Here is a 13,076-nt window from a genome sequence, read left to right on the forward strand (position 1 = left end):
GAAGATGGTCATTACTGAGATCCATGAAGAAGATAGCAGTGGGGAAGGGGATCAGGTACAGATTTACACTGCAGACAGTTTGGGGATGGACCCAGTGGGATTTGCTGATGGGGTGCACTGGAGAGTAGGAATGAGCAATTAAAGTCAAGATATGAGGCCTGAGCAAAAAGGGGGGTGGGGGTTGCAGTCGCCACGATCACTGAGATAACTAAGACTGAGAACAGTAGGCTGTTGTTTTCTTGAGGGCAGAGGAGGGAGAGAGAGAGAGCAGGATTTGGGGGTTTGGACATTTTAAATTGGGGATGATTGTCACTCATCCAAGTGGGTGTTCAGGTGGGCAGGGGATATGCCTGAAATGCTGAGGAAAGGCTGGGGTTAGGGATATATACTCAAAGTCCAAAGCTATAGGTTTTGTCTTCTCTGAATTGAGTGAAGGTGGGGGAAAAGAAAAAAAAAAAAAAGAGTAATATTTTTTGGAAACTTTCAACGCACCAGATGTTAGTCTGTGTGCCCAGACATAAATCATTTCAGTTAAACCTCCCAATAGTGATTAACTTTTGTATTGTTCTAGTTCTCATTTACAAATGAAGAAATTGAAAAATAATCACATATCTAGTCAGTGGAGCCAGTTTTGAATTCGGGCTTTTGGCTTCAGGCTCGAGATTCTTAACCACAAAGCTCCCTGACTCGATATATTCTCAGCAGAAAAAGGAATTTCTCTGCACTGCAAACATTTATGCAGAGTGTAGCGATACACTGGGGTAAAATTAAATACACAAACCTTAGGAAAGCCATTACTATATTTCCACGTCAGGTAAGATTACGTATGTGTGAAGAAAATACTATTCTTACTCTTACTACTTTCACATGAGATAAAATGACAGGATGCTGAGGTCAGATATGAAATTCTGTATTTTACCTCCTGCCATCAGCTCATTTTTTATTCTTTAAGAGTCTCATGGATATCCTGTAATGTTGGTTTCAAGCTTCTATATTGTACTGTACTGACTAGGAGGGTATCAATCACTTGATAATTTAGTCGTGTTTTCTCTCTGAAGGCAACTGATCGAGAGGGAGACCCAATAACATATGCCATTGAGAATGGAGATCCCCAGCGAGTTTTTAATCTTTCAGAAACGTAAGTTAAAAATGATTTCAAAATTTATTTAAAAAAAAAGCATTAAACAATGTATTGGTACCAAGGGAACAGACTTCTAATCAGAGACTTTCAGCTGTTTGTAGTTTTATTTTACTTTTTGCTCCTCATGAATGTTAATGAGGTCTGGGGGCGGGGGATAATTCTGAATTCAGAAATATTACCCAGGAGACTATTTATTTTAAACATTTTTACTAGGTAAAATCCACTGAGGTGGAAACATTTTATTTGTAGGCTGGGATTAATTAGATCCCTTTAAAGTTGTCAGTTACTCATAATAACAAGGGCATTTCTACAAAGAGTAACGTGGCGCTAAATTGTTCATTCAAAGAGAATTATGTAAGACAAAGCATAAATTCCAAGTTAAAGTACCACCAAAATCCATCCTTCAGTTTTTGAGTAAAGTACATATAGTCTTAAACAGCTCACACAAAATATTGAGTGTCCCTGCCATGCCTCCTGGGGTCTTATCAGTGTGACTGTACCCAGCTCTCTGAGCACAGCAGAGACTTGTTAGTCATCACCAGGAGGAAGTCAGGAGGAACACTGAACCCTTGAGAGATCACTGGCTTCCTTCTGCAAGATCACAGTAGGCTTGCTTCTGTCCCACATGGCTGGTCGTTAAAGAGTCATGCTCGCTACCTCTCTGGTTCTTTCTGTGTGGCCCTGAGTTGCTTTACTCCCTAAAAGTATGGAAGCCTAAAGTTGGCCCATGGTTATAAAGTGAACATTTTGACAAATGACCCAGGCATTGCTTCAGTCTCACAAATATCCTGTACATAAGGCCAACTCAAGAGAGCCATGTGTGGTCACTGGTCTTGGGAAAAGCACCTATAATGTCAAGTCGACTAGGATGTTCCAACTGTGAGTTTGTACACAGTTAGAAACAGTATTTCTCAGACTTTTAGATTTCACACATGAGTAAACTTCCATTTAAAAAATGGAAAGACTTAACTATTTTGAATTTTCTCCAATAGGTATGTACAGATCTCAAGTAGCTAAAGTTTACAATCATCCTGAAATGAATAAAACTTTTTCAAGGGACATTTTTCACTGTAATCAATACTGTGTGGTACTTGTTTTAAAATACAGATACAGATCACTAGAATAAAGTTAAGGGTCTAGAAATAACCCCTAACATTTATGGCCAATCGGTTCCCTCCACCCCCCAAAAAAGTCCAAAACAATCCCGTCAGGAAAGAATAATCTTTTCAATAAATGAAGTTTGGGGCAACATACAAAAGAATGAAGTTTTGTCTTTATCTTCATGCCATTTGCCAAGATTAGCTCAACTGGATCATAGACCTGAATATTAGAGGTAAAAAAATTTATATAACTGTTAGAAGAAAATACAGTAAATCTGTAGGCAATGTGTTTTTTTTAGATATGACACTAAAGTACAAGTGATTAGATGACAAGATGGATAAGTTGGACTTCATCAAAATTTGGAAAATACGTGATTTAGAGGACACGATCAAGAAAGTGAAGACCACACTCAGCCTGAGAGACAATATTTTCTTTAAATGTGTATTCATTTTTGAGAGAGAGAGAGAGAGAAGGCAGGGGAGGTCAGAGAGAGAGGGGGACAGGGGATCCAAAGAAGGCTCTGAGCTGTCAGCACAGAGCCTGATGTGGGGCTTGAACCCATGAACCGTGAAATCGACCTGAGTGGAAGTCAGATGCTTAACTGACTGAGCCACCCACGTTCCCCTTAAATAAAGCAGATAATGAAGGACATACGTATAGAGAGAGTATATAAAGAACCATTACAACTCGGGGTGCCTGGGTGGCGCAGTCGGTTAAGCGTCCGACTTCAGCCAGGTCACGATCTCGCGGTCCGTGAGTTCGAGCCCCGCGTCGGGCTCTGGGCTGATGGCTCGGAGCCTGGAGCCTGTTTCCGATTCTGTGTCTCCCTCTCTCTCTGCCCCTCCCCCGTTCATGCTCTGTCTCTCTCTGTCCCAAAAATAAATAAACGTTGAAAAAAAAAATTAAAAAAAAAAAAAAGAACCATTACAACTCAAAAGTAAACAAAGAAATAACCCAAATAAAAATGGACAGGAATTTGAATAGACATTTCTCCAAAGAAGCTACATGAACGGCCAGTGAGCACATGGAAATTCAGTCACGATCAACCATCATTAGGGAAATGCAGGTGAAAGTCACAAGGCACTGCTTCTCACCTCCTTTGAGTGTCTATACTGACAAAGAAAGGAGATGGTAAGTGTGGCTGAGGACTTGGAGATTTGAGTCCTCATATATTCCTGGAGGGGCAGTAAAATAAGTGTATACTTTGGAAAACAATGTGTCGTCTTCTTTTTAAAAAAATTTTTTTTTACGTTTATTGATTTTTGAGACAGAGAGAGACAGAGCATGAACGGGGGAGGGTCAGAGAGAGGGAGACACAGAATCCGAAACAGGCTCCAGGCTCCGAGCCATCAGCACAGGGCCCGACGCGGGGCTTGAACTCACGGACCGTGAGATCGTGACCCGAGCCGAAGTCGGACGCTCAACCGACTGAGTCACCCAGGTGCCCCACAATGTGTCGTCTTCTAATGTTACACATAGAGTCACCATATAACCCAATAATTCTACCCGTATCTGCTCAAGAAATGAAAACATACATCCACATAAAAAGTTGCACAAATATATACACAACAGAATTATTTACAAGAGCAGAATGTGGAAGCAACTCAGATGTCCATGTACGGATGAATGGATGAACCAAATGTACATCCACACACTGGAATCCTTTGTCAATAAAGGAGAACGTAGTGCTGACACCCACTACAACATGGATGAGCCTTGAAAACATTATACTGAGTGGAAAAAGTTGTTCACAAAGGACCACACATAGTATAATTCCACTCTCACGAAATGTCCAGAATAGGCCAATCTCTAGGGACAAAAACAGTGCACTAGTGGTTGCCTAGGGCTGGGGGTGGGAGAGAATAGGCAGTCACTGACCGTGGACCATGCTAACAGTGAAGAACACATTCTAAAGTTGATTGTCCTGGTGGTCAGACGACTCTGCAAATAAACTAAAATTCATGGAATTGTACCCTGAAATGGTACGAATTTGATCACATGTGAATTACATATTAATAAAACAAAAATTCAGGGAATCGTACCCTGTGAATGGGTGAATTTGATTACCTGTGAATTACACGTTCCTAATGCTGTTTTTTAAAAAGACAAGAATGAACCTTTCACCTGCCCTCATGAGCAGGAAGCCCAGGCCTTACTGTCTGTTAAGGATTTCCATCCCTGTGTTCACCTGCTTCTCCCTTGAGGCTGAAGGATTTCCAGCTGCTAGCTGTGACATCTGATGAGTCACCAACTTTACCAAAGCAATTCTCCACCCAAGCTGCTCCCATAGCAAGGGTTTCTCTGCTTCTTCTCTCATCTCAGCTTTTGTGTGACCTAACTAGGTCACAGAGGTTCTTCAAGGTGTGAAAGATGTCAATGCAGCCTCCTCCTTGTCTAAATTGACCACAGTTCTTGATACTTGGCCCCCACCTCAACTCAGACAGCCATCTTCTTAAATGCAAGATGCTTCTGGGACAGCCCGTGTCCAGAACATCCCTGTGATGACGGCATGGTCTCCTTTGATGATCATTCTTGATTCAGAGTCCACTACACTGGGTCCATTGCTTTCTACCTATGGTCATTTTATTTCAGCCACCTCAGAGCTGTTGCTGTCGTTATATTTGCAGGCTGTCCTCGACCATTACCAATATATTTCAATATTCAATGAATATATTAATTGAATATATTCGTTACCAATATATTCCCCATTTGAAATGTGGGAAAATTGAAATTTTAATCCCTTCCCTCTCTGAAATTTCTGGGCTAATTGTAAAAATGAGTGCCACTGGTTCTATGTAAGTTTTAAGGATTCAGATACTTCAGGTACTCTTTTAGAAAGTAATAGAAAATAGGGGTGCCTGGGTAGCTCCGTCGGTTAAGCATCCGACTCTTGGTTTCAGCTCAGCTCATAATCTCACAGCTCTTGAGTTCGAGCCCCACTACTGGTGCAGAACCTGCTTGAGATTCTTTCTCCTTCTCTCCCTCTCTCTCTCCTCCTCCCCTCCCTCTTTCTCTCAAAATAAGTAAAATAAACCTAAAAAAAACTAATAGGAAAGAAATAATGGTCTACCTTAGGAGACACTATAAGTTATACAATTAATGTTTCCAGGTACATTTTCCTTCTTCAAACAAAAAAAAAGTATATATTCATGTTTACTTTAAATATTATTTTGTGCTATGATACAAATTTTAGCAATAATCATTATTACAATCCCATTAACTTACTTTTTTCTATTGAAATAAAAATATGCCAAAGGTTTTTGTAAATCTTTAAAAACATCAGTAGTGATAAATAATCACTTCAATGCTAATATAGATCTACAAAATGTTGCACTGTTATATACATATTAATGTATTGGATTAGTCACTTAGCCATGAAAGGAACATACTCTTTAAAGGAAAGAACTTGTTCTTAAAAATCACAGCCATCTTTCATGAAAATCATTCCATACCATGTATTAAATGACCAGATCTGTGTGGTTCTGTAACATACTCAATTATTTTAACAACTTCTCGTGGTGTCTTGTCGCTAGTTGCACATGATGCAGCAAATATTTATTCACCGAACATTGACAGAGAAGTAAACATTTAAACAAAATATATTTAAAAACTTCCTTTATAGTACGATGGCCAAATATCTAAGTTATTATTGCAGGACGGTGAGGAATTCCTATAGACAGAATTGTAAAGAGCGTATGAGTTTAATGCAAAAGTTAAAAAGCTAAACAGAAGAACCTCAAAGAGTTATATCTGCCCATGGTTAGAATTTTATTTGAAAATTCTTTTACCTTCACTGACATTGTGCTCATTTTCTACATGACTACATTCATTTTGATACCAAGTTTAAGGCTTGATTATACTTTTCACATCAGTGTGAACTTTATGATTTCCCTGAAGATTAAATAACATATAACAAAGTGATGTGCATTTGCTTTTCTGTCAACCCTACTTTCAAAATACGTATTCAGACGAACTGCTTCTCATGCCTTTCACCCCCCCCTTTGCCCCTGCCACCGTCCGCTTCCCTCAACCGCAGCCCACACCTGCCTCCTCCTGTCAGTCTGCCTTTGTTAACCACTAATCACTATTTAACACGAACACCATGTCCAACTTGCAGCAACCACACACTTGTGGGTACATTCTATCCTCTCTCCATGTTATTTCAGGTACACTCTGTCCTCTCTGCCTGTCATTTCAGGTACACTCTGTCCTCTCTAGATGTCATCGTGAAGCCTGAAACATGATGCCCGCAGGCAACATGATAAATCTCTGAATGACACAGATACTTGTGAGTGTAAACAATATTAAATCACAGCCAGTAGAATGTATTGAAAATGCTTAAAGGAAGCATACAATAGGAACATGGAATCTGTGAGATCATTTTTCTCAGCCCATGACGCGGCTACTCTACAGTGTTTCCTAATCAACAGGGCAATTGGAGAAATGGTTACTTGGAGATGCAGGTTCTCAATGCTATCAGACTGGTTTGTTTGGAAGAAGATACCCTCCGTGACATTTTATTTACATTGTGTAAACAACTTTGGAACTCCATCATTATGGTTAGGCAAACCAACTCATGTCTTACAGAGCTTGATTTTGTCCAGCACGACTCATTTCAGAAACATAGCCCTCACGTTTGCTGAGGGGATTCTGTGTGATATAATTAATATAATTGAAGTGAAATTCACATGCCATAAAACGAACCATGTCAAAGTGAACGATTCAGTGGCCTTTAGCAGACTTACCACATTGCACAACTACCCCTTGTATCTTGTTCTGGAATATCTTTATTACTCCAAAAGGAAACCCGACCCATTATGTAAGCGGCTGCCCCCTATCCGTCCCTCCCTTTACCCCTGGCAACCAGCAATTTATGCTCTGTCTCTACAGATTTATCTATTGTCCATATTTCCTATAAATGGAATAATACATGTGAATGCTGTGTCTGGCTTTTTTCGCTTAGCCTAAGGCTTTGCAGTTCAGCCACGTTGAAGCATGGGTCAGGACTTCATTCCTTTCTATACCTGTGTAGTATCTCATGGAGTGCGTGCGCCCTCTTTTCATCCATGCATAATTGGATGGCCATTTGGACAGTTTTTCTAGGTCTTGGCTGTTGCGAATACTGCCACTATGAGCACATATGTACATGTATTTAAGAATCTGTTTTCAGTTCTCCCGAGTATATTCCTGGAATTGGAATTGCAGGGTCATACTGTAATTTTATGTTTACTTCTTGAGGAACTGCCAGACTGTTTCCCACAGTGACTGGACCATTTACATTCCCACCAGCAACGTGCTAGCATTCCGACTGACTCCTTTCTGTCTTTCTCAACATGTTATTTTCCCATTTCTTTTGTTAGTGGTATGCATCCTAGTGAGTGTGAGATGGGAGTTCATTGTAGTTTTGGTTTAGTTCCCTGCTGATTCATGATGTTGAGTATCCTTCCATGTGCTTTTTGCTCACTTGTGTAACTTTGTTGGAGAAATGTCTGTTCAAGTCCTTTGCCTAATTTTTTTTAATGTTTATTCATTTTTGAGACGGAGACAGAGTGTGAGTGGGGGAGGGGCACAGAGAGGGAGGCACAGAATCCGAAGCAGGTTCCAGGCTCCGAGCTGTCGGCACAGAGCCTGACGCGGGGCTCGAACTCACAAACCGCCAGATCATGACCTGAGCTGAAGTCGGACGCTTAACCGACGGAGTCACCCAGGCGCCCCTCTTTGCCTAATTTTTAATTGAGTTGTTTGTATTTTTGTTGTTGAGTTTTAAGAATCCTTTATCCATTTGCTGAGACAGGTTCTTATCAGATATGGGATTTGCAAATATTTTCTCCCATTTTGTATATTTCTTCCACTCTATTGGTGATGTCCTTTGATGCCAAAAATTCTTAATTTTGGTGAAGTCCAATATACCTGTTTTTTTTTTTTTCTTTTGCTGCTCAGGCTTTTAGTGTCATATTTAAGAATCTATTGTCAAATCCAAGATCATGAAGATTTATCTCCAAGTTTTTGTCCAAGAGTTTCATGGTTTCAGTACTTATATTAGATTGTTCATTCGTTTTGAGTTAACTTCTATCTATGGTGTAAAAAGACAGTCCAGACTAGGTCATTCTTTCACGTGTCGATCTCCACTTGCCCCGGCACCATTTGTTTAAGAGACGAATCTTTCCCTATTGAATAATCTTCATGGTTGTTGAAAACCAACTGGCTGCAGATGCATAGGTTTATCTCTGGACTCTCAGTGCTACCCCACTCCCCAGTATATGTGGGTGCTTCTCAATGTCCTGGTTTCCCAAGAAACTCTCTGCCCACCTTTTCTTCCAGGCCTCCAGCACTCAATTGTACACCTCAGCTGTAATCTTTTGCCTCAGGTGACTGCAGGGTGCTCCCTGCCTTACAGTGTTTTCTAGAAAAACCCACTGCTTTTCTGCCCTTAGTAAGTTCTGGGTTAGACGAAATAAAGGCAAGAACCATGCATCATTCCTTCAGGCATCCCCCAGACCTACAAACATAATTCTTGGTGGATAAGGGTAGCACTGGGGATGCTGGCTTCCATCTTCAAGACCACTGATGTCACCCCTGTGCGATACATTTTCAGTCATGCAAAATTTAGGTAGCACTATTATTGTTTTAACATAAACGGTTCTTACATACTTTTAATATATGAACGTACAAGATTTACGGCATTCCTAGATGCAGCCCAGTGTATCCTGAACTATAGTTCCAGCCAGCTGGTAGGAACACTCGCCCTTTCCAATTGTTTCAGGAATTTCAGGAAAGCATGCTTAGGTGTACCCATCAGCTAGTCCTTCAGCTATAAATACCAAAAGATACTACTTATCCTTTCTCTCCTTCTCCGTCTCCCAAATATCCTGCCCAACTGCCTACTGCACTGGGCACAAGGCACACATCGTATTGAGAAAAGAGCTATCTTTGTAACGATTACCAGACCATTAAAAATTAGCTGTTTAATTATAATATGGCTATAAATGGGGATACTATATAAATTTCTAGAGATTTTCTAATTTAATGTACAAGGAAGAACATAGATATTAGAACCTGAAACCAAGGGGAAAAACGGAAAGCAATAACTCAGTTTTCTTTTTTCTTTCATTGTCCTATGGCTAGGGCTTTCAGATTTTCTGTTTAAGTTGCTTGTGAGTAAGTCTCAGAAGCAATAATGTCTTACTTTTGTCTTGAAGTCATTTTAGAATGAGATTATCTGAACCATCTGAGGTGTGGGAAGTTCATCCAAAAGCCATTGTTATGAACAACTCTGGGTTGTCAGTTCTTTTGATGAAACATTTAAAAATGTACCACTAGTAAACTTCGTTTTCTATAGTTATACCATATGCTAGAACTTTTTAAAGTCCATTCGATCAACAACAATAAAATAAAGCAAATAGAGTAACCGTAACTCTGACTTTGATTGATTGGTGTTAACTCTTTTTACCCAACTACCATGTATGATGTGAATTGCTTAAATTCCACTGTAACAATAAAAGCACTTGTGTCAAAATGTGAAAGCCTTCTATCAGTCTGAAACAAATTATGTTTTTATGCTTGAATAAATATTTTAATGCTTTATTATATTAATATAACCTCTCCTCCACAATAGATACTCAGTAGGCCTTTATTAAAATGTCACATATCAGATGTCAGATTGTAAATCTGAGATAAAAATTTGGGGATTTGTTTTAGAGAGGATTAGAAGTAACCAAACTGTTATAAGACAAATTACATTGGAGAAGAAAGTATTAACTATTTGGACACATTGGTTTTAAACAGTGAAAGGGTAAGAAGTAGTATTAAAATATTCTAATTATGAGAATTTGTCCAAAGGCTGTTCATCTCCTATTATATATAATAAATAAAATAAAGAAATATCTAAATTTCAAAAGAATAACAAAATGATACAGTTGTTAGTATATCCAACAAAAGTCTGTTTTTTATAAATCATAAGATGGGAGAGTGAATGCTCATAAAATTATGTTTCCTTAAAAAGAATATAAAATATTGCAGTCTGAATCCTCTTTGGAAAATAGTATAATGTATCTAAATCTGATTACTATGGAGAATAAAAATAAATATTACGAAAATAATCCTAATACCCATGAAAGTTTTAACATTTTACTGTATATTTTCTAATTTTCTACAATGAGCCTCCATTGTTTTGAAACTGGGAAAGAAGAAAAAATAAATGTTAATCACTAGGATTTGTCAAAGATAGAATTTAGATATTTGCATTTCCAGTATGGACACATATGTGAGGATGAACAGGAATGCTATGTATTAGTTCTAAGAAACCATTCCTTGATTCAAAGGATTATGAAACTACTAACGACTAATGCAGTCTTTTACCTTTGAAATAATCATAAACAAGATAGATATCTTTCTTCCCGAAATGAATTAAGAGTAGTTTTATTTTTCTCTTGGAGGCTGGAGAATCAGCTCAGTTATCTCATTCAGTTTGCGGGTTTTTCATTGTCACTAATAAGCTCATCAACCTTAAAGGGTTTTTTTAATCATCAACATGAATCCTAGAATCAGGCATCTTAAATATTCAGGCTACGTTTGCTGAAGGGGAAAAACCTGTCAAGAGTAGTTCCCGATGGGAGGAAGACTCCCTGTGACAAAAGATCTTTGTGTGTCTTATCTGTTTGTTTGTTTTCTCTGTCACTAGTACTGGGATTCTAACCTTAGGGAAAGCCCTGGACAGGGAGAGCACCGATCGCTACATTCTGATCGTCACTGCTTCCGATGGCAGGCCGGATGGGGTGAGTACTTGGCCTGGGGACCGAAGGGTTGTAAGCACAGTGCTGGAGAAGCTGAGAGACTTGTAGTCTGATACTCCGAAACAACGTGTCACCATCCTGAGTCCAGGAATAATCTCTTTCACGAGGAGCAGTTCCTTAAATTGCTTGGAGAAGTGGTCTTTTCTCCAATGCACTCTTTTAATAGATGAACCTATACTCTGAATCTCTTAGGAACAGAATAGGTATTTGTGATTGACATTCTTACCCAACTCGTGGGGAAATTGAAGTCTAACAGCCTAGAATGCAGTCCATGGACAGCATCACCTGCACTGCGCCCCAAAATGTGTCCTGGCTGTTTCACCCTATCGCAGCCTGTTCCCTTTAATGTCAGTTTTTGGTGGGGGTGGGGGGACTGCAGATAAATGTCTTGAAGCACTTAGGAAACCAAGTTGACTGATTCCACAGGTCATTTGTAAGCAGCACTCAGGGTCCTGACTAATCCTTGGTGATGGAAGTGCTTTACACGGCCCCTAATTCCAGACAGGATAAATTTTGTTTAGTCCTTCTGGAGTGTTTTAAAATCATTTGACTGTATTCTTTAAACCACCTTGCTTACAACCACTACTGTTCTAATTTTTAAACACTGTAACATTTCAATTGTTGGTAACAGATCATTAGACTTTTTTCAACATTTCTATGGCACGGAGTAGTTTCCTGTTTAGTCAGATGCTTATAGGCAACTCAGCATGTTATAGGCCAATTCGGTACTGTTCTCTGGAAATAATTTCAAATTCAGGTTGGGAGCATAGGTGAGGCTCACCCAATTACAATAGCAGCATAGCTCCACCTGACTTGAAATTAATTGATTGATCTGTATGGTAGGTTGATTGGGGGCATATGATGCTCTCCTCACACTTATTTGAAGAGGATTGCTCAGAAAATTAATCGATGCATCTGCCAATAATAAGCCATTTGCCATTTCTCAAACATTAGATAGAACAGTTATATGTAGAAAATAAAATAGAGTAAAACCTTGGTTTGCGTGCATAATTCGTTCTGAAAACATGCTTGTAATCCAAAGCACTCGTCTATCAAAGCAAATTTCAACAACCATTGGCTCAGTTGTGATTATGTGACATTCAGCATCACATACCACTCAAGTATTACAAGATGTTGCTCATTTATCAAGTTACAATTTGTTAGAAATGTTTGCCCATCTTGGGGAATGCCCGCAGAACAAGTTATTCACATTCCAAGGTTTTGCTGTATACAGGACAGTCTAAGTAAATAGTGTGGCCAGGACAAAGTACTTAGCTGTGTGAAGAAAAATAAAACTGAGATTAAGTTTTAATCCTCGATTAAGGATTAATCAAGGTGTCCTTGATTAAGAGTGTGCCTGGGTTAGACCTACATGAAGAAGGCAGTGGGAGTCTCAAGAAGAAAATAAGTGAAGGCTTTGCTGTATGGCAGAAGACGAATTGGTAACTTGGCCAGGAAATAATGGAGGGAGGATCCTGAGGAATTACTCAGCATGGAGGAAGGGGTGTCATTAGACTGAAGTAAAATAAACAAGGAGCACTCAGGTCAGCTATTAGAATAGAAAAAAAGAAAACATAATGCACAGCTTTGGGATACATCACGTTACAAATCAGATGTTAATGGCAGTGATAATAGCCAGGAACCTTTTAAAAATCATTCCTTAGACAAGAGAACAGATAGAAAATAAATAGTATATTAAGATATCTGGTATAGTGTCAATCCACTGATTATGGGTTTCTCCACATCAAAAACAGAGAATCAATTATGGGTTAAATATAGTGGTTTAATTTCTTCTAGAGCATTTTTCTTTTTTTTTTAATTTTTTCAATGTTTATTTATTTTTGAAGGAAAGGGAGAGAGACAGAGCATGAGCGGGCGAGGGGCAGAGAGAGAGAGAGACACAGAATTCGAAGCAGGTTCCAGGCTCTGAGCTGTCAGCACAGCTGACACAAACCACGAGATCATGTTCTGAGCTGAAGTCGGAAGCTCAACCGACTGGAGCCACCCAGGCATCCGGAGAGCATTTTTTTTTTTTTTTTTTC

The 13,076-nt window shown here is 39.2% G+C and overlaps 1 protein-coding gene across 17 annotated transcripts in view; it reads left to right on the forward strand.

The window, feature by feature from the left end:
• The window catches only part of PCDH15 (protocadherin related 15), a 789,181-nt gene that overhangs the window by 518,106 nt on the left and 257,999 nt on the right, over window positions 1–13,076 (forward strand). For 16 of the 17 annotated variants that reach the window (XM_047088664.1, XM_047088665.1, XM_047088662.1 and 13 more), the window contains 2 exons: window positions 1,059–1,138; window positions 10,923–11,016. In XM_047088664.1, coding sequence (XP_046944620.1) covers window positions 1,059–1,138; window positions 10,923–11,016 — 174 coding nt within the window. The remainder of the gene's footprint in view (window positions 1–1,058; window positions 1,139–10,922; window positions 11,017–13,076) is intronic. The other variant, XM_047088659.1, reaches the window with a different exon arrangement.

The sequence above is a fragment of the Lynx rufus genome, unplaced genomic scaffold (assembly GCF_022079265.1).
Source record: "Lynx rufus isolate CCGP_SWC_20201006 ecotype Redwood Valley unplaced genomic scaffold, mLynRuf1.p SCAF_25, whole genome shotgun sequence".
NCBI lineage: Eukaryota > Metazoa > Chordata > Mammalia > Carnivora > Felidae > Lynx > Lynx rufus.